Source organism: Anas platyrhynchos, chromosome 16 (assembly GCF_047663525.1).
Source record: "Anas platyrhynchos isolate ZD024472 breed Pekin duck chromosome 16, IASCAAS_PekinDuck_T2T, whole genome shotgun sequence".
Lineage (NCBI taxonomy): Eukaryota > Metazoa > Chordata > Aves > Anseriformes > Anatidae > Anas > Anas platyrhynchos.
Window position 1 is genome coordinate 4,604,023 of NC_092602.1, and position 26,908 is coordinate 4,630,930.

The following is a 26,908-nucleotide window of genomic DNA, read 5'->3' on the forward strand; positions in this document are numbered from 1 at the left end:
TTGTACAAAGGAGAACCAGCTTCCTGGCTCATTTTGGGGCCATCTCTACGCAGATACTGTAGGGCTATGGGAGGTATGGTCACAATACAAACCCTGCGTGCAAGCAGCTCTGGAGGTGGTCAAGATAAGGGTGAGAAAGTGTAAGAGAGGAGTGAATATTCAATAACATGTATATACCTATATGTACATGCACACCTATCTATATACATATCTGCTAGTTTGAAACCTCTCACTAGCAGGGCCAGAGCCACTGTATCGTCATGTTCAAAATGTCCTGCTTTTTTCTGGCACCATCCTTCTCTCTTCCTTTGCCCACTGAGCAAATGAGTTCACCTTCATGAGACCTGGCTTTCTGCTACCCAGGACTACTGCAGATGGGAGCTGCCCATGCAGTAAGCGCTTGTCTGTTCCAGGATAGGGAAGCTAGGAGGAGGGATGAGGATGGAAAAGCCAGCATCACCCTGCCTTGTCTACAACCAGTGTAAACATCATGCTTTGTAGGTAAACTGAGGTAAGCTGCTGTCCCGGCTGCACATGGGAGAACGGTCCCACAAACACGGGGGTGGGACGGGATGAGAGGGGAAGAGCTCTCCCTTTCGGATGGGATCTGTGCCCATCTGTGCCTCTACCGGGCCTCCCCGGGGAACGCAGCGGCCCCGCACCAGCAGCAGCAACGCCCGGCCACGGGGCCCTGCAGCGCAGCGGGTGCGGGCGCTGCGGTTTTCGCCGTCTCTTGGAGCCTCCCCAGAGCGAAGCCAAGCTGCGGAAAAAAGCCCCCGCCGGGGCTTCCAGCAGCCGGGGCTCCTCCTGCCACGAGCCTTCAGTGCGAACCGAGCCGAGCCGAGCCGAGCCGGCTGCGGGCGGCTCCCAGCGCCGCTCCGGAGGCTGCCTGCGGGCGGCGAGGGGGGGAAGCTCCGGGAAGGGGGGCAGCGGGCCGGCCCTATCCTCCCGACCGGCCCTATCCGCGGCCTCCTTTAGGGGGCACCTCTCCTCCAGGAATGAGCCGCCGGTCGCCCTGCCCGGTCCGCGGCCGCGCATCGCGGGCACCCGTGGCGGAGCCGCCGCCGCCGCCGTCGGAGCGGGGCCCTGCGCGCTCCGGCTGCCCCCGGCGCGGCCCCTCCCTCCATCCCGTGCCCGTCTCCCCCGTCCTCCCTCTCACTCCTCCAGCCAGTAAATCCGATCTAGGCTGATTCCTCTCACGTCAAACCACATGATCCCATAAAACATTCATCGCCTCTCCAGCCCCGCGCCCCGCTCGCTCGCTCGCTCCCGGGATACAGTGCAGCAGGCTCCGCGCTCCCCACCGCCGCCGCCGCCGGCTCTGCCTCCCCGGGATCCGCCGCAGCCCCGGCCCCGTGCGTGCGGCGGGCGGGAGGGAGGACGGAGGGAGGAGGCAGGCAGGCAGGCAGGCAGGCAGGGAGGGAGGGAGGGGGGAGCCTCGCCTGGATGCTGACTCCAGCTCGGGGGCTGCTCATTCCCCCGATGAGCGAGGGCAGCGGCACAGGGAGAGCCCCCTCCCCGCGCGCCGCCGCTCCGCGCTCGGGCTGAAGTTTTTGCACGAGGATCTGCCCCGCTCTCGCAAGGATTGTACCGGCTGCCGCTCGACTTTGCGCCTCCAGACGTGCCTTCCCCGACCCCTAAGATGAAGAGGGCGATAGCTGAAGGTAGGTGCGTCCCCTCGTCCCCCTCCCTTCTCTCCCCCCCCCCCCTCCCCTTCCCCTCCCGCCGCCGGGGCTCCCCCGTTCCCCGGGGGGGTGGCAGGGCAGTGAAGGGCGAGGCGGGCGCGTCCCCAACTTCGCACCGCACCGGGAACTTCCCTCCTTGCAACTTTCTTCGGCGGAGCGTTCAGGTCCCGCCGCGGGGGAGAGGGGCCGGACCCCGGGGGCCCGGCGACGCTTCTACCCCTAGCAGCGCTGCCCGAGCCCGGCCGGGGAGAGGCGGCGGGGGGAGCGGAGGAGAGACCGGGGCTGGATGGGGGACACCGGGGCTGGATGGGGGATGGCTCCATCCCCGGAGCGGGGCTACGGGCTGAGGTCCCCCCTGCTCCGGACTCCCCCCTCCTCCCCCCGCCTCGGCCCGGCCCTGGGGTGGCCAGGCTCCCCCCGAGGTTGGGGTAGGCAAAGTGTTAAGGAGGCCGGGCCGGGGGAAGCGGCGACCTGCGCTCTCAAGGCTGCCTCCCAGAGGGGCACAGCCCGTGCTGGGGGAGGTGGCCGGAACCGCGGCGCCTGCGAGGAGGGCGGGGGCAGCCCGGCTTTCCCTCCGCTCCCCTCCCGGCCGGTGAGGATCGAGGCTCCGCTCCCGAGCCTCCAGCGGAGGCTGAGCCCCGGCCCCGGCCTCCTGCGGGTGCCTCCGGCCGGGGAAGTTCGCGGAGGCTCCGGGAGCACCGGCACCGCGGCGGAGGACGGCGATTACCGGGGCTCGGCGGGGATGCGCGCAGGGCCCCTCCCTCAGGGCCCCCCCGCCCCGCTCCGTCTCAGCTCGGTGCCCACTAGCGAGAGGAGCTCGGGGTGCAGCGGGGGGACCCCACGTCGGGGGGGTGGGGGGAGAGACCTGGCAGAACCTCCTCCTCCCGCAGAAAATCGCCCTTTTTCATCTGCTCGGGCAGCCCTGGAGACAGCTTTTCCCTTCCACCTCCTGGTGTGGACGGATGGGGCTGGAGCTCTGCCGGCAGCAGCAGCCGGGGGCTGCGGCTGCTCTTGGGGGTGCCCCGCTGTGCACTCGTGGCTTTGCCCATTCGCAGTCTCTCCGGGCGGAACCCGAAATAAAGACCTATGTCTGGAGGAGCACACGCTCTCACTCTGCAGGCTCGGGCCGCTTGGAGAAGCGTGTGCCAGCCAGGTGTGCTTTTGGAAAGCCAGTCCTCCAGGGGTTGCAATTTTTTAACTAGAGCGATCAGCCTCGCATAGGAGCTCCACTGCTGTCCAAGCTGCTGGACAAGGGAGTGTTTGACATGCAGAGCCTCTTGCTGTGTGGAGTCTCTTCCCGTGTGTGCCATCTTCAGCTTGCTTCCTTTTTCCATCACTGACACAAATAGATTTTTTTATTTTTTTTTGAGGGCTGTCTGGCTAATATATTTGTGATGATCAAGGGATATCCCCAAGCGCTGATCCAAATGGCACCCTATCTCTTTCGGATAATTGGAATCATTTTTAGTTCTGAAACTGTCAATTTATTTCTGTTTGGAAAACACCCTGGGGGCAGGCTGCAGTGATGGCTTCTCCTGTGGGCCCTTAGCGGATACTGGTATTTCAGCATCCATTTGCTATGCGCTGTGCCATAGGTGTATGGGTTACCCGTTAGATTTGCACGCAGTGGTTTTGTGAGCGTGCACGAAGTACCAAGCTGGGGGTGTGGGCTGATTGCCTGCCGTGATGCTGTAGGGAGGCTGTCAGCCATGCAGAGCGGTACCCAGGTGATGGGTGTGGTACGGGTGCCCAGGACAGCCTCCTGCCTCGCACCGTTTGTGATCCTGCTGCAGCACAGCCCTTCCTCTGCGCTGTGACTTTCCCTGTGCTTCCGGCTGCTACCAGCATAATGTGAAAAAAACACTGAAGATAATGAAATACAGAAACTGTGTTACAATGGTTTTATTTATAGAACAAGGCTTTGAGGGTTTGGGTTTGAGTTTGAGTTTTTTTTTCCCTCTGTTGTTTTTGAGTTGCTTGGGTTGCCTGGATTTCTGAGAGTTGTGACTGTAAAGTCCTTGTGAACCTTGGAAGATTATGTTTAGGTGAATGACCATCCTATGGCATCTGGACTACATTTCCCACCGTGGGCTGCCTGGATGCTTCAAGTGCATTGTAAGCCAGAAATAGCCACCAGGGGCAGTTAGAGGCAGAGCTTTCACCTGGTGTTCTCAGCACTTACTGCTTTATTAACACAATTTATTTATATTGAAAGAGGTTTTTCCATGCTTATTCTTTATACAATTTCTTATAAAAATAAAAGCCTATAATATGAGAACCTACACCAAACTCAGAGAATACCTATTCACTGATGTGAGAACAGCTTTCTTTTTATTGAGAGAAGACACCATTCATCAGGGTATTATTTCATGTTTCCTTTCTGTACAATATTCATTCATATCAAGGATACTGATTATTTAAGGAGCTTTGTCCCCCATTCCCCACTGGACAGAACAATACCTGAGTCCTATATTCTGTGGGACCATCCAAGTTTGGAGAGGCTTTTTAAAGAGAAGTATCGGGGCAAAAAGGCTGAGGTGCCATTGTGTTGCTCCATGCGGCAGGGTTGTATCAGTGCAGATGTGGTTGTGTCCCTACTGTTTTTGTGATGTCTAAGATGTTTTTCTGTGACCTCTAAGAGCACCAGAGAAAGCTGATCCAGAAAATAAGTAAATTAGGCTGCCATCTCCACTGCTGTGACTTGTGGGCAGCAGGTGCCCAAGCTGCTGACCACCAACGTAGGGAATAGGGCAGTTCTGTCCTTACAAGCCACGTCCTTCATTAATGACCTGCATCCTGTGCTCAGATTCTTTGAGCATAACCAGAGCAAAATCCTGCTGGGAACCTGTGCAGGAGACTGTTTATAAAGTGCAAAGGTGACAGCAGTGGGAAGGAGCATGGGGAAGAAGGGAGCAATTTGCTGCACCACCGAGGTGCCTCCCTCTGTTTTGGTCTGCTACCTGCCCTACTACCTGCTCAGAAGGGGCAATGGGAATGGTTGTGTGTCCAGATGCTCAGCCTGGTGGCTCACGATTGAGCTGGAAGCTGGTTGGAGGTCTGTGTGGGTCCACAATTCACATCCCCACAGACGTCTCCCATAACACTTCAGTGCACTAGCGACGATGGTCTCATTCCTCTGTAAGCATCTACTGACACCAATGATAATTTCAGCCATTTAGCCTTTGAAAACAATAAGCAAAATCTGTGAATCCAGCAGCACCTCTGTGAATTTTCCGCCTTTTCTGGCTCAGAAGCAGCACGGGATAATAAAATAGGGGCAGGGAAGGGGAAGGATGTTCCTGAGCCCAGCTCTCAGGCTTGCTGCCACGCGCCCTGCAGGCATGGTAATACTGCTGTGGGAGCCCTGAACAGCACAGCATCCTCCTCCCCTTTCCACCCTGAGCCTTGAAGGAGAGGAGGAGGGAAAGGGAAAATCAGTTGAGCCAGAGCCTGAGCACAAAGCAGGACAAGGAAGATTGCAAAGAGCTGAGCTCTAATCTCCGTGCTGAGCCTTCCTGTGGCTGCTGTGCCCATTGCTTGTGTACCTCAGCCCTGCTGTGCCATGTGGTGCATCCTGGAGGAGAGGCTGAAGCTGCAGCCCGAGTGCAGGATTCACCCTGCACAACCAGCCGGAGGCGGAACTGAAGGGAGAAGAAAGGAGATGCTCTAATTAGGTGTGCGTTCTCTTCCCCTTGGATTTGCAATGCTTTCTGCTGCTGTCACCTTCATTAAGACATATCTCTGAGTGCCAAGTGCTTCTTTTGATGTTTGTAAAGGGGTTTATTTATCCAAGAGACGTGTACAGTGGAGCAGGAGTATCCTGTGCCACTGCAAAGAGGAGCCGTAAGAGGCAGCATCACAGTATGGTGCCTGCAAGGGCTGGGAATTGCACTCAGGCTTCTCCTTCCTGTCCACATGAAAGCTCCGTGCTGTGTCCTGGAGTCACTTGGATCTGTCTGGGATTTGTGAGTAACTGGGCTTCAGGGCAAACACGTTACAGACACACACAAGTGTGGGAGGGAGGAGGGAGCTTGCGATGTGCAGAGCCCAACCTCTCCTTCCCTTTCATGCTTATGGTTGCAACTCCTGGAGGTTTCCAGAGACTGAAGGAAAAGAGAGGCAATTGTGCTGAAAAGTCACAGTCAGCAAAAAGAAGCAAAGGGTGGATCCTCCCATGTTTGCACAGAGATGCCAAGCCAATTCATACTGACTTTGCTAAAATGTGCGAACTCACCTCAGCTTGCGCTGGTGTCTTCTTATGGTGACAGGGACATGCAGCAGCATGGGTTTTGTGTGGCTGATTATCCATGATGGGGGTGTACAGGGATGATACATGGACTCAGAGCAGGGTGGCATCAAAGTGACAGATATTTCATTTGGTGTGTGCACAGCATGCATAGAAACGTCCCACCTGGGTTTAAGGCACAAAGCGTCGGCATGTGGTGTACATGGGTTTTGTCCCTATTCATTTTACCTTTAGAAAGCTCCTGGAAATCCGGGCTTCTGGAGTCTGCTTTTGACTTCCCTGTATCCTTGAGCAGGTCAGCCAGCTTTCCTGTGATTTAGTTTCTGTTTTTCCAGCTCTAACACTGGGAGAGTGATGCTGAGTTATCTCCCAGTGGACCCAGAATGTGCGTAAAGGTCAGCCCAGAGCTAAAACGTGCAGGTCTGTGCTGTTGCCAGTCGCTTCTTCAGCAGTGACACAGTGGCAGGCAACAAGACTGATGATGTTCTCCTTAGGGGTGTTGCTGCATCAACAGCAGGTTTGTCTCTCTGGTCTGGGCTGCCTTCCCCACAACCTTTGCATTGCAGCTTGGAGCTGAACAATAGCGCCAGCAGATTTTATGGTATTTACTCTCTCTCTTAGGTCTCTGCTCCTGGAATCAAGGGATTAGAAAAGTACTTCAGTTTTATTTTGCAGCCTTCCTGCTTGTCAAGAAAAGCCAAATCATTACACAAGCACGTGCAAAACATTGAGAATTTTGAAGGCAGGGAAATACTTACATCTTGTGATTTTTAGTATAGTTTCTTGGGAGCTCAACAGTATGGGGCTGACATCAGCCTGAAAACTGGCAAGCAGCGGCTGCAGCCTTTCCCCCCAGCAGCGATAGGGTCTTTTCTACATGGGTCAGGCAGGGCAGGGCTTACAGGAGATTTTCTTTCAAAAAATTTGTTGAACACTTTGGGAGAGGTGTCTGAAGGTCTCTAATTAGCCTGCTCCTACAACAGCTAATGTCAAAGCTTGATCAGGTTGCTCAAGGGCTTGTCCTGTCAACTTCTGAGTACCACCAAGGATGGAGCTGTCCTCTCCTCACCCATAGCTCAGACTTGTTCATCTTTTGGGCTAAGGCTGCTCAAACCCTTCTCCACCCGGCCTGCATCAGGACTATGTCCCATGTCCCTTTGGCATGGTCAAGGTACTTCTTTGTCACTGGATACGGCAGTGCTGGAGCTGTCAGAGCAGGAGTGATGGTGCATGTAGTGCCTGGGACTATGCTTGATGGGAGTGAGTGGTTGTCCTTGTGGTGTCAGGAGAAGGCATGGAGCTTGATCACAGAATAACAGAATGGCTCAGGTTAGAAGGGAACGCAAAGATCACCCAGTTCCAACCCCTTGCCATAGGCAGGGATGCCACCCACTAGATCAGGTTGCCCAGGACCTCATCTAACCTGGTCTTGAACACCTCCAGGGATGGGGCATCCACAATCTCTCTGGGCAACCTGTTCCAGTGCCTCACCACCCTCTGAGGGAAGAACTTCCTCCTAACCTCTAATCTAAATCTTCCTGTTTTGAGTTTAAAACCATTCCCCTTGTCCTGTTGTTATCTGATTGAGCAAAGAGTTGCTCTCCATCTTTTTTTATAAGTCCTCTAAATTGATACCAAGAAGGAGCTGAGAGTGGGGTCACAGTCTGGGCAAGACAGAAGGCATTTCCTGACATTTTGGTCTCAGATGTGTCCACTTTTCTGGCTGCATTTTGGAGGTGGAGCACTCGGAGGTATTTTTTATGAACTATTTACAGCTCTCCCAGCATGGTCTCCCACACCAATGTTAGTTAAAGCAATTTCTCAGATTTCATTTGCTAAAAGCCTCAAAAATGCAACAATACCCTCTGTTACTCCATCCGGTTTTATGCAGTAGAGAACAAAAGAAAAAAAAAAATAGTGCAATTTCCCATTTTCTGGAGCTGGCAGTGCCTCCCTCTCAGACTGGGCAGCACTCAAGTCCTCCAGGCTGCTGCACTGTTTTCTGGTATAAAGCAAAAATGGTATTTTCTCACCTCGTGTAGGCACACGTTGTTGATCTTGTCTAGCAATGGGGACTAGATAGCACCATGTCTGCTGCCAGTCCTCCCTATAGACCTCAAACCCAGTGTTTGCTGGAAACCTTTCCTGGATGTTGTGCAGTGGCAGTAACCTCTCTGAGGACAAACCCCACAGCCCTGGAGGTGCTGGTGGGAAGGGCTCTCTGGCACTTGTAGCACAGCCTCCCCTTCTGAGCACGGCTGTCACCAGTGGCAGCTTCAGTCAGCGGGGTCTTTCCCTACCTGAGTCTTTGAAATCTCCAACAACAGAGGCTTTCTGGCCTTTCCCAGTGCAGGAGTGGATTAAGAAGCTTTTCCTGATGTCCAAACTGAATCTCCCAAACTGCAGTTCTTGGCTACGGCTCCTTGCTGTGTCACCTGGCCTCACAAGGGAGTGTTCAGCTCCAACATTACTGCTTCCTCAGTAGTTGTAGGCCACTTTATGATTATCCCTTCACATCCTCTTTGCCTGACTCAGCCACCTTGACTCCCTCTACCTGACCTTGCAGGATGTGTGCTGTAGGCTCCTGACCACCTACGTAACTCTCCACTGGATCACTTTGGTTTCTCCATGTCTGTTTGGGCTCAGCAGCCCACAGCTGGACACAGGGTTCAAGCTGCAGCTCCCCAATCCTGAACAGAGTGGGACAATAACTGCCCTCACTCTGCTGTCCACACACCCATTGACACAGCCCGGGATGTAGTTGCTGTATTCACCATTAGAGCCACCATTTGCTCATATTCATCTTGGGAAGCACCACAGCCCCCAGGCCTCCCCTCTGCTGGTTGGTTCCCCTTGCTTCTGCCCAAATTCCAGCACAGACAGCTAAGAAGAAACCAACCCTTGACATGGGATCCCTTCTTCCTTCCACCACCACCATCCTTAGATGGTCAGAGTCCTTTTGCTAAATGATCCTTGTTTTGCTGTTTGCTTCCTTGCAGAAAAACTGCCTTGCACTGCGTGTTTCTGTACGTTATCTACAGAGGTCTCCACGAAAGTCTGGAGTATCTTTATTGTTAGCTATGTTTTGATACCCATCTACAGCTATCATTCCACATGGAGATAAAAAAAAAGAGAAAGCAAACACATCACACCAGTGTAGTGAGGTTCACCGCCTGAATGGCAGTTTCCAGCCAGTCACAGCTTTGCTCCATCTCGGTGGAATTCGACCTTCCCTCGGATGGCTCTTTGAATTTTGATGCCTTTTTAACAATTGTGGTTTCTTTCATCTCTTTGTGTTACACCTTCCTTTGGAAACTAAGGAATGTTTGCATTCAAATTTGATGCTTTCTTTCCTTTCCTGAGTGCACAGGATAATTATAGTGCCTAGCATGGATGTGTACTAACTGATCGGTTATTAGTAATAATTATAATTTACATGATGGTCTAGGAAGACAGGGCACTAATACAGTAGAAGTGATGCTCTGAGATAGCAGCTCAGAATTGCTTACTGATGTGTCAGATCCTCTCCCGTGTGCTGCTCATTGGGGAAACTAGTTAACTTTTTTTTTTGTTGTTGTTAAGAACAAATCTTTTGCAGGAACCATCTGGCTGCTAAATTCTTCTCCTGGAGCTGTGCAGTTTGCTGGGAGTTCATTTGCGTCTTTAGCTACTAAAGAGAAAGTAAAAGTGACTGATTAGGCTAAGACTGGGACCATTCACATCAAAGTGACAGATTTTGTGAGCTGGATTTGGGAAAGTGCTTAAAAATGGTGTGTTTTCATTAAATTTTGAAGACTGTGGGCAGAACTGTGCTCTCGGCACTCCAGCACAGCTCTCGACTCTGCACCCTGCGTCGTTATGTCAGAGTGAATTGTGTGGCTGTTAAAATTTGTGTGTGCTTGTTTGATGACTTTAAATATTGATTTTAATTGTGCGTCTTTCTTAAGGCCGTGAGTGATGATCAGAGCCACGTACAATACACCGCGCGCATAACACAGCAACGTGCGCAGTAAAGATGCGAACCCAGCCTGACTCTTAAATAGATGGGAGGAGGGGGAGGAAAGGAAAAATCTTTGGAGGCCCAAGATCCAGTTTTCTTTGCTTCCAGGCACCACAGGGGGCTTTGTCAGAGACATGCCATCGGCTGCCACGCAAGCCAGGATTTCAGAAGCCTTTTGCAAGTGCTGGTGTCAGGCTATGAAGGCTCCTCTGTCAGAAGGTGTCTTTTGAAATCATAATAACAAATGCATAGTTTGTTAACATTGTCTGCAGAGCAAAATGATCGCTTGAAAGCCAGCAGCACATCTCCATGGCAGCATCCTGCTTTTAGGGGTGATGGAAGAAGCAGTGATGGGGAGCAAAGCCCCCTCCCTGGCACAGGTTCCTTCCCAAGCGTGCGTGTCCGGCACGGGGCTGGCCGTGATTGATGCTTGACGTTTCCCATGCTTGTACAAACATGGTTAGCATTGGCTTTACACTAGAGGGCTGTCTGTCCCTTTCCCTTCAGAGGAAAGGCATTAGTCTGTGCGCTGTGAATGCTCTTGTCGTTCACAGTCTCCAAACAATTTGACAGCGGCCTGTTTTGTCAGGAGGGTAATGTGAAGCGGGCTTTTACTTACTGCTCCCCGCCTCCCTTTGTGCTGCATAAGAACATTCAAGTCCTGGTCTGGAGCGTGCTGTGGAGCTGTTTGTCTGGAGTGACATGAAACCTCTCTGGTTATATTGCAAGGCACTCTCGCCTCCTCCACCGAGCGAGTGCAGCCACAGGTCAGCAGCCTCGCTGCAGAACCAGCAGGCTTCAGACAGGTGGGGACTTTCCCCTTTGTTCTTTCAGGCCATTTCTACTCTCAGCAGTGAGGTCTCCAAATGTCAGCACAGGGGCTCACTCTGCTCTTCCAGTCATATCCTATGGCTGCCTTGTGCTTGTGAGGGGCTGAAGCCCTGGACGTCACCAGATGCACTCTGCAAGTTGTGGGGTGCACCAGGTTTGAGATGCTTTGGAAATGGCTGTCCTGGGGGCTGGCAAGGGTCTTCAGGGCCCCTCAGTCTGAGAGAGGTTTGGCAGCCTTCTTTCCATAACCTCAGGTGGGACAGCTTCCTCTGACTGCTGGCAGTGGGGCTGGGACCTCTGTGGAACCACTAGACCTTGGCCACCACCAAGGGCAATTGCTTCAGGTCCGTGCAGGCACTCGTATCATTAATTTGTTTAATTCTGTTCCCAGTCATCTTCATCCAACCTGGCTTTAATTTGGGCGAAGGTGAAACCACATGAGGTTTGGGATAGCTTAACAGATCCGGTTTGAATTCAGGACTTTTCCACAGAGTGGTGTGACGCAAACACAAGCCCCTCAGTGCCTTCTGAGCGCGTCGTACCGACTGCCTTCGACACCTTTGTTTCTGTTCCTGCATGCCTCTGCAGGCAACGTTCGGCTCGCTCAGGGCAAACGTGGTGTTAATTGAGAGCAGCCAAATCCCTCTGCCCTGTCTAATGAGGGTCTGCTTCAGCGAGCAGGGCTGGAGCTGGGGCCCTGGGTGGGGTGGGAGCCAGCTGGGGGGAGGCACTGGGCTGCGGGCTGGGGCTGCGCCGTGCGCGCACCAAGGTGCAGGCATCGCTTCTCCGCCAGCAGCTGATTTATCAAGTCCAGGGACTCCTGTCGCTCCCTCCCTTCCTCCCTCCCCCGTTTCTCAATTTGCAGCTAATACATCCTGAAGGGAGGGGAGAATTAATAATGGTAATTACAGCAGCTCACGGTCCCGAGTGCTGGCGATGGATGGTGGCAGAGCGCTGTGCCACGGGGGAGCTGGGTGCTGCCTGCTGGGACCTGCTCTCCACTACCACCACCCCACGGTGGGGGGGTGCCAGAAGGAGGATCGGGAACAGGCTGAGCTTTGCCATCACCTCAGCCTGGGACAGGGCTGCTCCTGGGCTGGGCATGCAGGATTTTGACACCCGTTGGCTGCCTGTGTGTCACCTGCTGCAGGAGATGGGAGCTGCCAGCAGGCAGGAGGGCATCGCCTGACTTCTGATGTTGAACATCTGCCTTGCCTCTTGGTTTTCTTTTGCTCCTTTGGCTAACATTCCCCTGCAGACCTGGTCCTGGGACACATAAAGGTCTGCAAAGTAGCCCATTTTGCTGTGGGGAAGGCAGCCTGCCCGTGGTGTGGGACGTTCCCTGCCCAAGCACCCAGAGCTCTGGCAAGGCACTGGGGCCACACCACTCTTCCCCACCCATGGAGACTGAATCCCTTGCTTGGCTAGTTCCATTTAAATGAATTTTAGGGCCACTGGGTGAAACAACATTAGTAAAGAGCAAAGGGATTCTGTCAGTCAAGCCTGTCGGGGTGGTGTCAGCTCTCACAGGCTTTGAGGTGTCATTTTCAAGCCTCAGTTTCTGACATTGTGTAATGAAGTGAGCCTTCAGAGCCTGGCCAAAGCCCTGTGGCTTGCACCTAACACTGGAAGGGGTAATATCTTTGGGTGCAGTGTTACCCACAGGATGAACCATCTCTTCTGGTCATTATAACATGAACCTTTCCTCGTGTGGCATGCTGTTTGTTGCCTAGAGCTCACTGTGCTCTGACTGAAATGCAGTGCCTGGAAATTGGGCAGTGGCTATTTAAACGGCAGCCCCAGGTCAGCAGTCACTATCTGGCTTTACTGAGGCTGCATCCTCTCCGGTGTGCAAACAGGAAGAGGCTGGGGCTGGGGGTGCTGCTGGGGCTCTGCTTTCCTCCTCGACAAGCGGCTCTGGGTCTGAATAACGGGCCCTTGTTCTCCTAGGTTGGAAGAAAGCACCAAGGGAGCAGCTCAGCCAAAGAGAGACATTTATATGAGTGGCAGAATAAATGAATCTGAGCTGCCTCCTGGGAATCAGCCCAGAAGAGACTGACTTTACTTGGCCATGGCTTTCCAGTGTGAAATGCTTTTCTTTCTCTGTATTTATTTTTGGCTTTCCTAGTGTTTTGCTAGGCTTACAATTAATCCTAAGCTTCTGGGTGGCCAGCTGGGCTTCAGGGAACACAGTCTTCCTCAAAGCAGTTCACTTGGTCATTTCCTGAGGACCTTGGATAAATTTTTCTGAGGACCTCCCATAAATACGGGGAGTGCAGGAGTTCCTGACCCATGCCCACCTTGGACTGATGGAGAAGAGGAACCTGTACCTCTGGCCTTTGTGGGAAGGGGGTGAACAAGTTGCTTGGCACGCTCATATCACATGCATGGGGGATTTTCTCTTTCTGGGAGGAGGTGAGAGCAGGGTGTGCTGCTGTCACAGCACGTGTGAGTTGGTGGCAGGTCGGTGTGTTTGCACGGGTATTAGGGCTGGGCTCACCTCTCTCACCCAGGTGCACCTGGCATGTTTTTATTGTCATGTGCATCCCACAGAGCATATATTGCCAGCTCCAGCCTGGCCACCGATGTGAAATGTTGGCTGTGGGGTTGTGTGGTGGGTTGCAGGGCTGGCAAACCCTGGGAGGAGCTGGGGCTCCTCAGCGCTCCCTGTGCTGCTGCTCTCTGCCTTCGGTGCTGGAGGGGCATCCCAATCCCCTGATGTATTTGGTGCCTGCCTTCTGCACGTGTTCTCCAGCAAACACAGAGCAGGTGCCCACTAAGGCAGCTCTCTGCATGTTGTGGGCTCATTTCCCTGTGCAGACCTTCTTCCCTCCTCTTGCTGCAGCTGAGATGGACATGTCTGCGCTATGTCAGCTTTGGTTTCTGAGCCTTTTTATCTTGTTCCTGTATTCCTAAAATGAAGGCTTTGCGGATGTTCATCTGAGTATGACCCCCTCGCCACAGACCTTTGTGCCCTGTTTCCTACTTGTAAAGCCCCATTCTCAGTTAGGAGGAAGCACTGATGCCAGAACTCCTAAAACAAAAAGCAGTGGTGAGGGTATTTTTTTTTTGAGGGTATTTTTTTTTTTTTCTGCTCGTTGTGCTGGTGGGAGATGGGCGTAGATACGCTTGGGCACCTGCTGCTGTCTGCTGCAATGCAGGCAAGGCACAGGCCAGTGAGCAGAGTGTGGGGCAGGGGACACAAGGTCCAGCTCTGCTGGCGACCTGCTGTCAGATGGATCATTTAGCCCATGACACACAGAGGCCATGGGCCAGTGGCCCCCCACTGCCTCGATGTGTGGCTGCAGCACGAGCCCCTCCTGATACACCCACGTCAGCATGTTGCTGTCCTGCTATCTGGAGAGGAGGGGGACAGTAGTCACCTCTGCTTGTCCCCGCATCCCCAGGGTTCAGATGAGACCAGGTGCATGGTGAATGTCCCCAGGGGAGGAGATGGGACATTCTGACAGTCCTGTTGCCCTGAGCTTGGGGAACGCAGTGCTGGACTGCTAAAGAAGACATATGAGCTCTCCCTGTGTGCCAGGCTGGAGCAGCTCAGGCATTTACTGCTCTCTGTAAAACTGAGAATCCTGTGAATTAAAGGAAGGAGCCTGACACTTGGCACCGGCAGAGGTGGGAAGTGATAATTGGAGACGATGAAGGCACAGGAATCTCTCAACATGATGGAAGCTAAATGACACGGTAAGGAAAATTGCGCCTTGTTGTGAGTGTCAAAACTGACACGGAGGCAAAGGAGATGAGCAGTGTTTGCAAGTGCACCCCGACAGCTCCTGTGAGAGGGCCTTGGCCAAGCTTTGGCTCAGCCTGCCTGAGCAGTTTGCGTGATCCACAGCTCCCTCTGCTGCATTCCCCCGCACCTCTCATGCTTGGGAAGGGAGAGGTGATGGGCAAGATGGGGTGTTTGTGCCAAGCGCAGCCTTGTGCTGCCTTGCAGTGGCCCTCCAGGCCCTTCTGGATTGTGAGGCTGGATGCATAGTTGTAAGACCAAGGTGTCCATTAGAGAGTGTGTGTGTGCCTGGATGCATACGCACACGCATACTGAGCTGTGTGAACAGAACACGTGTGTTTGGAGAAGTGAGCAGGTCCTGGAAAGTGATGCAGGGAAGGCTGCCTTCATTTCTGTCATGGGACAGGGGTGAAAATGTTCCTGGGATGAGCCCACCGTTCATCACGTGCGGGGGAAGGGTCCGCAGCTTGCTTGGCACCCTAAAGAGACAGAAAAATCAGAGATGCAGAACAGAAATCGTTATGGCTATGCTGAATACAGGCTGATGACAGGCTCTGTTGGGCTCCTGGTCTGCACTGCTGCCTGCTGCAGGGGCAGGGTGTGTGTGGGGGCAAGCTGGCAAAGCCCTGCCTGACCTGGTGGTTTGGACCTGGTGGTTTGGACCTGGTGGTTTTGGAGGCTCCAGTACACAGGCGATAGCACAGTGACAAGTGGCACGGGGACGGTAGCTCGGCTGTTCCCTGTAGTGCAACAGCCAGATGGCAACATGCTGAGAAGCGTAGGAGGAGAGTGTTTCACTAGCAGGAGAGTCCTACGGAGCTGCCTCCCTCGAGGTCCTGCTGAAAGGCCACGGAAGGTCCCAGCAGGGGCCAAGTATTTATATTTTCAAGAAAACATCCAGCAATGCCAGCCTGCAGGCTCTCCTGCTGCTGGCCAAGGTGGCAGAGAGCTGAGGCTGTGAGACAGCCCTGCTGCCTGCATCCTGCAAGGAGGGGACATCACCAGAGCCAGCCGCGTGGCTCCTTCAGGAAACAAGCAGTGGGTGCCACCAGCCTCAGCACTGTCCATCTTTCTCCTCAGCCCAGCGCTGTGGGTGCAGGTGCATCCTTGAGACCTTCTCCCTCTTCAGTATCTCCACTTTGGTTTCTTGCTTTAGAGGAACTTGCTAAGCAGATGAGAGAGTGAGTGTTATTCTTCTAAGCTTGACATAAAGGTCCAGAGGAGCATAAACAGGGCTTGGGAAGAAAAGGTAGAAGGCAAAGCTGAATATTGAATGCACATTTATCAGTGGTGGATACACTTTGCTCAGCATTACCAAAAGGCTGATGCTGAGCCACTCAGCCTTGCTGAGCTGGGAAACTGGTGCTGCCGGGTGGTCCTGTGCCCACGCTCTGGGGGAGGCCCTCTGCTTCTCCCACCATGTGTGCTGCAGGAGTTTCTCACTGTGTTTCAGAAGCCTGTGGCTGAGCCTGAGCCCTATCCCACTGAGAGCCCTCCCTGGCTGCTGCTTTGCTCCTGCTCAGCTGAAGCCAACCCTCCCCTGTCGTGTGATTCACTCCTGGCTTGTTCATTTGAATTTTCAATGGTCCTCCTGCATGCACTATAAAGGGTATTTAATGTGCAGCGTTTTGCTGAGCCTGTAGCCCTTGGAGCTTTTTGCAGAGACTCTTTGTGGCCTCCCTGGGTGCATTATTGGAGAGATGCAGTCCCAGGCACACTGTTGAAAGCAGATGTCGTGCTTGTTAATACAGAATTGCCTTCATTGCTTCTTCCTAGGACACATCCAGTCCTGGTTGTTCCCAGGAGGTATCTTCCTCCATGGCCTGGGATGCTCTACAGATGCATGGACAAAACTTCATCTTCTCCACTGCTCGTGGTCCTTTGTTTTTGTGCCTCTCAGAACCAGAGGCCCCTGCAGAGGCTGCACGGTGCCACTTGAAAGGATCCCTCAGCCCTGGTGGGCACAGGGTGCTGGCGCTCCCTGTGCAGCAGTCTGGCAGCAGTCCATCTCCAACAGCTGCCTGGCTCTTTTGAGCAGCACCAGGAAATATGCAAATTTAACCTTTGAATTTACTGTGCTGTTCTCTTCCTGGGAAATGTCACTCTGGGCATCAAGCTGGGACCTCTGGGAGGGGAGTGGGCATCAGTGGTGTATGCTCCATCTCTGGGAACACAGATGAGGAGCTGGATCCTCCGGGGAGTCTTGAGATACTCCCTGCAGGCAGCAGCTCCTGTGCTCAGCCTCGCAGTCAGCACAAGCTGCCCCGTGCCCCAAATCTGCCCCTGTCAGCAGGGACACATCTCAGTGGCAAGAGCTGCTCGCAGTGCTGGGGACAGGCACAGTCCTGTACCTCGGGGAGAGCAGCTCGGCAGGGTCTGATCCAGATGGTGCTGCAGGAGGGAGCCCCCTGCCCAGCTGCATGTGCAGCAGATGAGGAGCTGAAGGGAATCCTGTGTGCTGAGGCTGTCAGTGACTGATGGGACCATCCTAGCTCGGGCTAGAGACTAAGATGAAGGGCTGAGTTTACAGGCTGCCCCTGGGAGGTGTCTACAGAGCAAAATAAAGGTGTGATTACAGCGTGGGCAGGAGTGACAGTGCAAAGAAGATGGATTTCAGCATGGCTGAATAACCAAGGACCATATCCACATCCCAGGAGGGCCCTGCTGTGGTTGCTGGCCCATCCGTGCTGCAGCCTTCCCCGTCATGTCAGATCTGTTACTGTCACGAGCTGCAGCCTGTGTGGCTGTGCCTCTCTCTGCAGCGTTCCCACCACACCTGTGTTGGCTGTGCCACCTGCAGAGCTTGGCAGCTTCACGGGTGGCTTTGGGGAAGCAGAACACACCTGGGGAGCACTGATGATGGCTCTAATTGTGTGGCCCTGGTGCAGGGTGTCCCCCGCAGCTTTTTGCAGTTATTGCAGTTCTCAGTGTGCATCTGCCTCTGTGTAAGACAAATGTTTTGGGGTCAGCAGTGCAGGAGCTCTCAAAGAATGAGACAAGGCATGCGTCTGGGCTCTCCTCCAGGACCCCCCAGTAACAGTCAGCATGGGCAGTTCCAAGCTATCCAGACCCTGAAATAACAGAGCAGGGTGCAGCCTACCTTCACAAGCATCCCTAAAAATAGCAAGACAGGATGTCCATGTGATGGGCTTTGGTAGGAAAATAGATTCATTTCCCAGCTCCCAGAGGGTTTTTTGGAAACAGCGGAGAGTAAATAAGGGTTTTGAAAGTGATGACAAATACCTTGGAGGTGCCCTTCCAAGCAGCCTTAACTGTTTGAAATTACACTCACATCTCCAGTGGCTCTGAGACAGCAAGCTTGAGGCCCTGAAGATCTCCAGATCTAGCACACTCTTATTTGCTTGGGTGCTAATTAAGAGAATGTTGAAACTCTGATATGTATTCTATAACTCCCTGTAAATTCTGATAAAAGCCATTACAAATCCATCACAGGTGTATTAAAATCTCCTTAATTAATAAACTATAAACACAACAGTCTTCTGGAGAACGACTGTGAGCACTGAAAGGGACCACGGGACAGGGATGGACACAGAGTTGCAGAGCAATGAGGTGAGGTGGGGAGGATGCTGCCCATGCAGTCTTAATTCCCTGGTACCGAGGCAGCACAGCAAAGCTTTTCTGCACAGGAAAGCTGCTGGTCTCAGATCTGGTAATTAAGCACTCGAGCTACTACAAAATAACTTGGTTTGGCCAGATGTTTCACAGTGGCTGCTCGGGGACCGAAAAGGCATCATGGTCTTTGTCTCCCCGGTATGGTTGGAAAGATCAGAGCAGTGCAGGATTGGGTTTACCTGTCCTGTGCAATGTGAGAGTGTGTGGCTAATAGTTGTGTCACCCAAGAGACACTGGTTTAAACCCCTGTGGCAGAAGAGGGCCCTGTACCAGATTAACCACAAGTCAGCCTGCCTTGAAGCTTTGCAAGCATTCTGGACTGAAAAAATGCCAAAGTATGTACACAAAGAAGAATAGATCCAAAGAGATGGAGATTAGTTTGTTATCCCCTCACAGCAATGGTTTGCTTAGAGCATGCTTTTAACCCAGTGGCAAACTGGGATCTATTGCTCCAAAGCCTGGGGTACTGCTGTGACCAGTAGGGCATCTCTGGACTTTGTGTGCTCCTTGACTAGAAGTAGCTTCCTGGCCTAGAGACAGCCTAATCCTGACCAAGTTTTCTTGAAACCAGTCCTAATAGATGGAGCTTCCACCATATTCATGTTTTCTGATGAAAAATGCCTCTCAAAAAGGGAATACTCACTTGCCTGAAGAGAAAGGATGCTGGAGTTTGAGCTGCAGGTGTGGTTAATACACAGATGCAAGAAGGAGGTGGATTCCTGGATGGGGAGCTCACATCCAGAGCTATGGTGAGTTTATGTCCCTGAAAAGCTATGAACAGAAATGCCCTACTTCCAGATGGAACAGTTCAGGGAAATCCCATGAGTTGTCCTGTAAAGGAACTTAGGCTCAGAAAACAGGGACTTTATCATCCGCTTGTCTTCCAGGAGACAGCAGGAAGATCCAAAGGCTTTCTGGGTGATGGGGCAGTTTTGTTTCTTCTGTCCCTGACTCCTTTTGCAATAGCTCAATGAAGAATATTTCCATTTCACTGAGTATTTCCTCTGCTGGATCTGGATGGCTGTGCTGGTGTCGCCCATCAGCATGCCCTGGGGAATGTGACATTTCAATTCATGTTAGCACGTGGGTACTTTGGGGAGAAGCATCAAATTGAGAGACCTGCACCTCTGCCTATCTTCTCTGTCTTGCTTTTTACCAGACAGGCTGAGCTTTCCTGGTCTCTCTGACCAAGGGCAATAGCTGACGTGGGAAACAAGCCAGTGAGAGGAGGTCACCTTTTTTTTACTAAAGCTATCTCAGTTTGCACTTTGGCAATGATGGTGCAGTTTCTTCAGGAGCAAGAAAGCAGCTGAGTCCCCTGCTTTGTCGGTTCAGAAGTCTGAATGTCCCTCACAAGGTTTATTGCTCGGCCCACCTTGATAACATGATGTTTGAGCACACTGTGAAGTGTGCCTTGCCCAAAGTGCCTTTTACTCCCAGCAGTACTCCCAATGTGTGCCAGCTGAGGGTTGACGAGGTGATGTGTGTGACAACTGTCTGGGTGCTGAACTCACAAATCAGCATGGCTAAAGGAGAGCTCACCATGCAATGATGCAGCATCTACATATTCCTCATATAGCATCTCCAAGCCCTGACAGGCTCCAGACAGCTGCTGTCTATAATAGACTCTATTCCTCACCTGCCCTGGGGCTGAAATGCTGATCTGTCATCCACTGGCAGACTGTTCAGCCCCTCCTAAACCCACGATGTCCATTCGTGGTACCTGCATCCTCTCCTGGTTATTCACCCCCTGGGTGAGGAGGACCTCCCTGGTCTCCTGGCCCTGCAGCGCCTTGCAGGGCAGCTCCAGACAGCCACGAGATTGCCCCTTTGGGACACTGGAGGTTGGGACCTTGGAGCCTGGCCTCAGAATAGCAGTACAACTGCTGCCTCTCTGTGAGAAAGTCTTGTTTTCAGGCTGCCCTGTCTGGACAGACAGCAGGTGGTTTGGGAAGGAGCAGAAGGGTTCATGTGGACTTCAGCAAGGCTTTTGACACGGTTTCCCATAGGATCCTACTGGACAAAATGTCCACCATACAGCTAAATAAAAACATCATACGATGGGTGAGCAATTGGCTAACGGGCAGGGCCCAAAGGGTTATGGTGAATGGCGCTGCGTCAGGCTGGCGGGCGGTCACCAGTGGGGTCCCTCAAGGCTCCATTTTAGGGCCGGTACTTTTCAATATTTTTATAAACGATCTGGATGTAGGAATAGAAGGCATTTTGAGCAAGTTTGCTGATGACACCAAACTTGGAGGAGTTGTGGACTCGAATGAGGGTGGAAAGGCCTTGCAGAGGGATCTGGATAGGTTGGAGAGCTGGGCGATCGCCAACCGCATGAAGTTCAATAAGAGCAAGTGCCGGGTCCTGCACCTGGGACGGGGAAACCCTGGCTGCACGTACAGGCTGGGCGATGAGACGCTGGAGAGCAGCCTAGAAGAGAGGGATCTGGGGGTCGTGGTAGACAACAAGTTGAATATGAGCTGGCAGTGTGCCCTGGCAGCCAGGAGGGCCAACCGTGTCCTGGGGTGCATCAAGCACGGCATCGCTAGTAGGTCGAGGGAGGTGATTGTCCCACTCTACTCTGCGCTGGTGAGGCCTCACCTCGAATACTGTGTGCAGTTCTGGACACCACAGTATAAAAAGGACATGAAACTGTTGGAGAGTGTGCAGAGGAGGGCTACGAAGATGGTGAAAGGCCTGGAGGGGAAGACATACGAGGAACGGCTGAGGGCACTGGGCCTGTTCAGCCTGGAGAAGAGGAGGCTGAGGGGAGACCTCATCGCAGTCTACAACTTCCTCGTAAGGGGGTGTCGAGAGGCAGGAGACCTTTTCTCCATTAACACCAGCGACAGGACCTGCGGGAACGGAGTTAAGCTGAGGCAGGGGAAGTTTAGGCTGGACATCAGGAAGGGGTTCTTCACAGAGAGAGTGGTTGCACACTGGAACAGGCTCCCCAGGGAAGTGGTCACTGCACCGAGCCTGACTGAATTTAAGAAGAGATTGGACTGTGCACTTAGTCACATGGTCTGAACTTGGGTAGACCTGTGCGGTGTCAAGAGTTGGACTTGATGATCCTTAAGGGTCCCTTCCAACTCAGGATATTCTATGATTCTATGATTCTATGTGGTAATGGCTCTCACAAGGACCTCTCCAGCTGTGTCTGAGGCAGCTCTGCAATATGTGGAGTAGCCGTGTCCTCTGTCCCGAGCAAGGGGACCCTTGGGGGTCACCCCAGCCCACCCCCTTGAGAACTCAGGATAAAGGTTTCCAGGCACTGCTGAACTGTAACTCCCTTTCCACGGAGGGTGACAAGTCTGGTTACTGTGGTTCAGGGCTGTGACCAGGCCATACCTCTGGCACCGTCAGTGGTCATCTGTTCCTGGTTAGGCAGCAGAGCTTGGCTCACACCTCTTGCTTGATGCCTGCTTTGCTTGGGGCATGCCTCTTGGGAGCCTGGAGGGCAGTTCAAACCTTCAGGAACTGCCTGACATCTAGAGGACTCTGAAGGTGCTCAATAGGGCCTGTTGGAGCTGGTAGGACAGGGCACCACTCTGTGTTTCAGGCTTTGTGTTCCTCCTGCATATCTTCGCCCTGGGACACCCCTGGAGTCCCAGTCCTCATATTGCTTGGTGCCCAGGGAGTCCCTGCTCTGCTGGAGAGCTGTGCTGTGGCTTTGGTGTACCCGTGGCAGCACTGAAGGTCTAGAGAGGTGTGGCAACAGGCTTTGCATAAAGGACGCACATCCTGATGGGTCTTTCATGGTTGACCATGTTAAAGCACCCCAGCACGTGTATCCTGGCACTCTGTAACACTTCTACACTGTCTTCTCTGCTGTCTAAGATGATATTTGCGCAGGCTATGGCCAGCCTGGCATGTAGGAACAGCTCCTGCTCCAGCTCAACTCAGGAGCAATTTGACCAGCACTGGGGCAACAACTGCATGGTCACCTCTGGGGCAGAGGAGGATGCATGGGCTGGAGCAGAGAACATGGGGCCCTGCTGGAGAGCTTTGCCTCCTGGATGTGCCTCAGGCTGGTGGGGGCTGGTTGTCCTCCAGAGCATGGGGAGGTGATGCAGGTCCTGTGCAGGGCCAGAGGTCCTCCGTACCAGTGCTCTTGGTTGACTGAAGATACTGTATATTCTGCTCTCCAGAGGGGCCACAAAGTCTCCCTAGGAGGTGGATGGACCTCTGTGTGCCCTCAGTGGTTGGTCCTGCCACCGGCTACAGCCTGTACAAACCGAGATGGTTTCCCTTAAATGCATCTTGTGTCAAAAGCTGTGGGTTGCAGGGACAAAGGGGTCTGTCCCCTTTACTGTTTTCCTCACACTGCTTTGCTTGGTTCTGGAGACAGTCTGCCCTGTGATATCTTATCTGTGTGCAGTGTCTGCAGGTCCCCTGCTGTCTGAGGAGAGATGGGGCTGCTTGGTTAAAACCACAAAAGCTAATTACACTTATTGCACTGCTGAGATCATATTCATCTGAATCCCCACCAACATCTCCAGAGATAAGGGATCTCAGTGGGGACTAACCTACACGTGAGACAATCTGGTCCCAGGGGAGAGTGAGTTAACCCCTGCGCAGCCGAGGAGATGTGGGCTGGGGCTGGGTGGGACTGGGAGTCCAGAAGTCCTGCCCTGGGGCTGGGTCACAGTGTGCTGTGCCTGCTGCTGTGCTTGTGAGCTGCTGAGCTTGGCCAGCTGGAATGGATGGGCTAATCCTTCTGCCACTCACCTGGAGAGGAGGGAGACACGATGGGGGAGCCAGCTCCTGGCTTGTCTGCACAGAGGCACTTCTGTGGAGACCTCAGCTGTGAAGTTCTAGCACACATTGCATCCTGAGGCATGGATACAGACACGTTTACGGCTTCCTTGCCATGGCCCATGTGTGCACGGCAGGACTGATGCATCTCCTATATTTAACAATATCCGTGCATCAAGGCTGCACACAGCCGGAGCTGGAAGACATTTTGGGAGAGAGTGGCAACTACAGCAGAGCTGCCTGTGCTCTGGGTTAGGGGGGTTTATTCCCAAATGCCTTCAGGAGCTAACATGTGAGCTGCTTGTACACACGTCTAACTGCAGCTGTAAAGGAAAGCAGCAGAGATTTCAAATGGCACTGCCTGTTTTACCATTTCAGGAAGAAGAGTGTCTTATTATAATTGCCTTGCTTATTTGGAAGAAAAAGCCCACTGTAGTTACTAGAAATTCAATATAGAAATTACTGGTTACTACCCTCTGTAGACTAATTTTGAGGGTAGCAGAAGAATGAGGAATTTAATGCACACTATAATGAATGTCAATCTTCTCTCTTAATGAATAGGAATCACAGTTTGCTGCACATTGTAGGGAAATGAAAAGCATCCAAAGTTCAATTCACTTTTTTCTTTTTTTATCCTTTCTATTTTTTGAGAGAGAGAGAGAGAATACGTTGCACAGCAGATGGGTACATTCATTTGTGAACGCTAAGGATTTTTATCTTGCACCATACGAGTCAAGGTTTTCCTTCAACAGAGCTTTGTAAAATTTCCTATACAAGTAGAGGCATAATGCCATTTACAGAGCCGAATCCTTGAGAGAAAAGTGTTGCTTTTTTTTTTTTTTTTTTTTTTTTTTTTTTTTTACCCCTCCCTCCTGTAGCAAACCATGCAGACAATTAAAAGCAGCGATGACCCACTCCTTGTTTGATGTGTACTTGCTGTTCTCAGCTATGGCTTTGCTTGCTGGATACACAGAGGAGCATTTCTGCGTGCATGTGTGACAACTGTGCAATTAGGTCCCTGAGAGGGGACACAAAACCACATCCTATTGCTGCACACCAGAGTGGTGCCGCTGCCTGCTCCTGTTGCCAACAGGGATCCCCCACCGTGAGCCAAAGGACAAGTTTGCAGCAAGAGCTTTACATCTGAAAAGGCAGACGTAGTTAGCACGGGCAGCATTGTTCCTAGCTGAGGAGGCTGTGCAGGAATTTGTGTTTAACAGCAGGGAGAGGGTGGACAACTCAGCAACCTAGCTCTGTGGTCTGCAGGATCTTGGTCTGCTAGAAATGTCTTTGTTTGCGTGATGAAGGATCTCTGGAGGAACAGAGCTTCTCAAACCCATGAGTGAGAGGATGCCTGTGGAGCAGCAGAAACTGTTAACGTGTGTCAGGAGCCCATCCTAGTCCCTGCTTGTCCCCGCTGGTGCTGTTCCTTGGCAGCTTTGTCACTGTGGGAGAACCACCGCCTGGAGTGGTTCAAGGGCTGTGCTGGAAGCTGCTGAGCTCCTGGGCATGGTCACAGTGAAGCTGGGCTGGACAAGGAGAAGGTCCCAGGCTGGCAGCATATTTTCTGCCTAGACTGGACTGTGTGTAGACAAAAAGCAAACAGAGAGAAGAAAGTCACCTGCACCTAGCTTCCTTGGTGGGCATCTCTGAAGTCCCCTGGCTGATGTCTGGTATGGTTTAGCAGGTCTTGCTTGTCCTTCCCTTTAAACAGTGGCAAGTCATTGCCAATGCCCTGCTGTTCCCCTGGCCCAAGCCATTTCCCTGTGCCAGTGCAGCCTGTGGTGTGCCAAGCTGGGCCAATGCAGCCAGTGCAGCCCACCTGCTGAGCTAGTGCTAACTGCACTCTGGAGACATTTCCATGAGAAAACCCTGCACTTGTGGAGCAGTGTCTCTGTGTTACAGCTGGACCACGGTCCTGGGCAGCAGCTCATGAGATGCACACTCTGTAAAAGACTGTGGCTCAGGTGCACTGTTCAACTTGGTCTGTGCAAGATGACATGCAGGTCTTTCTAGAGCCTGTTCATCCAATTTGTCTGCCCCTCTCTGGATAGTTCATGTGAGCATGGCTCTCTGTGCTGTGCTTCTTGCGCACTGTGAGTTTGTGCTTGTGAAAGCGTTTTTAAGGCTTGCACTAAAAACTGGTCACAAGCTGGTAGGCCTGAGATGGTCCTTAACTCAGTGAAGGTCTGTTCCACAGACTCTCATGATGTCTCTGTCTCCTGCTCATTTTGTGACCCCCTCGGGCTTGAGCAAAGACAGAGCTAAACCTATTTTCTGGAGCTAATTCTGTCTGTCTGATTCTCTAAGCTTGTGATTTCCTTGCTGTACCCGTGCAGCTGCTCTGTGATCTGAGGCTTTGGGGTGAATGTGAGGGTTCGGGGTATGAGGGTCCTACACAGGTGATCAGGCACCTAGTACCTAGGGCTCAGGTGTAAAAGGGTGTGGGATGAATGGGTGCAGCAGGGTGGCTTCCGAGGCCACTGCTTTGTGAGGTGGAGGAGGGGGAATTTCTCCCCCCTGGCAGAGAAGCTCCAGCGTGGGGCTGGAGAGTTTCCTTGCTGATGTGGTCCTGGGGATCCGGAAGGTGTTTTTCCATCTGTTCTCTCTCATGTGCAAAAGCTTGCTCCAGCTGAGCAGATGCCGGCTTTGTGCCAGAGGAGTTTAGAGTTCCACTGTTTTAAAATATTTATTAATGTGAAGATGTAGTTAGCACTTAAGCTGAGGCAATACAGTAGAAGTCTTTTTGTTGGAATGGAAGTTAGTGATGCTGAAAAGCCATTAAGCTGTAAATATAAACTATATTAAGTGCTCAGTAGCAACCTTAAATATCCCTTTGTTGGTTGCTTTCCCTCTTCGAGGCTGAGTGTCTCTTGCAGGGATTACTTGCTTCTACCACTACAGCATGCCCAGTTCTGCCCGACAGCTCTAAGAGGGCCATGAATGGCTTTGCAGGCAGCATTTCCTGAGCAGCACAGTCAGGTTGGTGCTTTGGCTTTCAGTGACTGATGACTCTTCAGCCACATGAATGCTCAGTGGGAGTGGGGTGAGGTGGCCAAGCATCTCCTCTGCACCTCTGCCTGGAGAGGTGGTGCTGGGATCCCATGGTTCCCAAACCACTGCCGGTGCCTCATTACTCTCACTTCGGCCACTGGGATGTCGCAGAAGCTTGTTGCTTGCCCTTGGATCTGACAGGTTCGGGGCTGCATTGCCGTCTTGTCCAAGAGGACTACCAGCAGGATGGGGTAAGTCCGGGGCAGAAGGGACATTCTGAGTGAGATGCAGAGCGGATAAGTGCTGTCCACTGATGTGGCTCACAGCCTTCTGCATTTGGCCCCTGATGAGGAGCTTTCTCCCAGCCAGATGGGCTCTTTGCCCAGTATGGGATCAAGCCTGATCCTCTCGTCCTTGCAGATCAGGCAAAAGAGATGGACTTTTCTCAGAAACTGCTGCCAGAGCTCAAAGTGAGTGTCAGCGGGTCTCTTCTAATCATACTGCCTCTGAGCCCTTCCCTCTCCATCCTTCTGTGCAGGCTTCTCGGGAGAGTAAGGAAGGGAAGAGGGGGCTGCTGGCCATCCTTGGTGGTCTGCAGGTTGGTGGCTCTGCTCCTAAAGCGCTTGCTCAGCACAGGGCAAAGCAGAGCAGAAGCAGCCCTTTTGGCACCCTGCACCCTCCACATCCCTCCCAGAGCCACGCAGGGTGATGGATGCTCTGGGAGCAAAGAGAGGCACCTGGCCATGCAGACCCTGCTGGTACCCACTGCTGTGTGTCCTCCTGTGCTCCCAACCCAGCGGTGGAGCTTGATTTAGTAAACTCCCTTACCCAGGAGAGCTCATATTTCAATCTTTAAAACCAACCTGAATAAAGACTGGAAAAAAAAAAAAAAAGAATAGGAAAAAAAAGAAACCCTACTCTGGCTGCTGAGAGCATGAAGCTGTATGGATTTCTTAGGCAATTAAATTTTACATAATAGAGTAACTAGACTGTACAAATTTAAAGAGCAC

At 52.7% G+C, this 26,908-nt stretch overlaps 1 protein-coding gene across 4 annotated transcripts in view; it reads left to right on the forward strand.

The window, feature by feature from the left end:
* Nucleotides 1–1,007: 1,007 nt before the first annotated feature.
* The window catches only part of RTN4R (reticulon 4 receptor), a 74,005-nt gene continuing 48,104 nt past the window's right edge, over nt 1,008–26,908 (forward strand). For 2 of the 4 annotated variants that reach the window (XM_072024385.1, XM_005016250.6), the window contains exon 1: nt 1,008–1,664. Coding sequence is in view for 1 of the 4 variants with exons in the window: in XM_027469987.3 (XP_027325788.1) it covers nt 1,643–1,664 (22 nt within the window). In the remaining 3 variants the exon portion in view is untranslated. The remainder of the gene's footprint in view (nt 1,665–26,908) is intronic. The other 2 variants (XM_072024387.1, XM_027469987.3) reach the window with 2 other exon arrangements.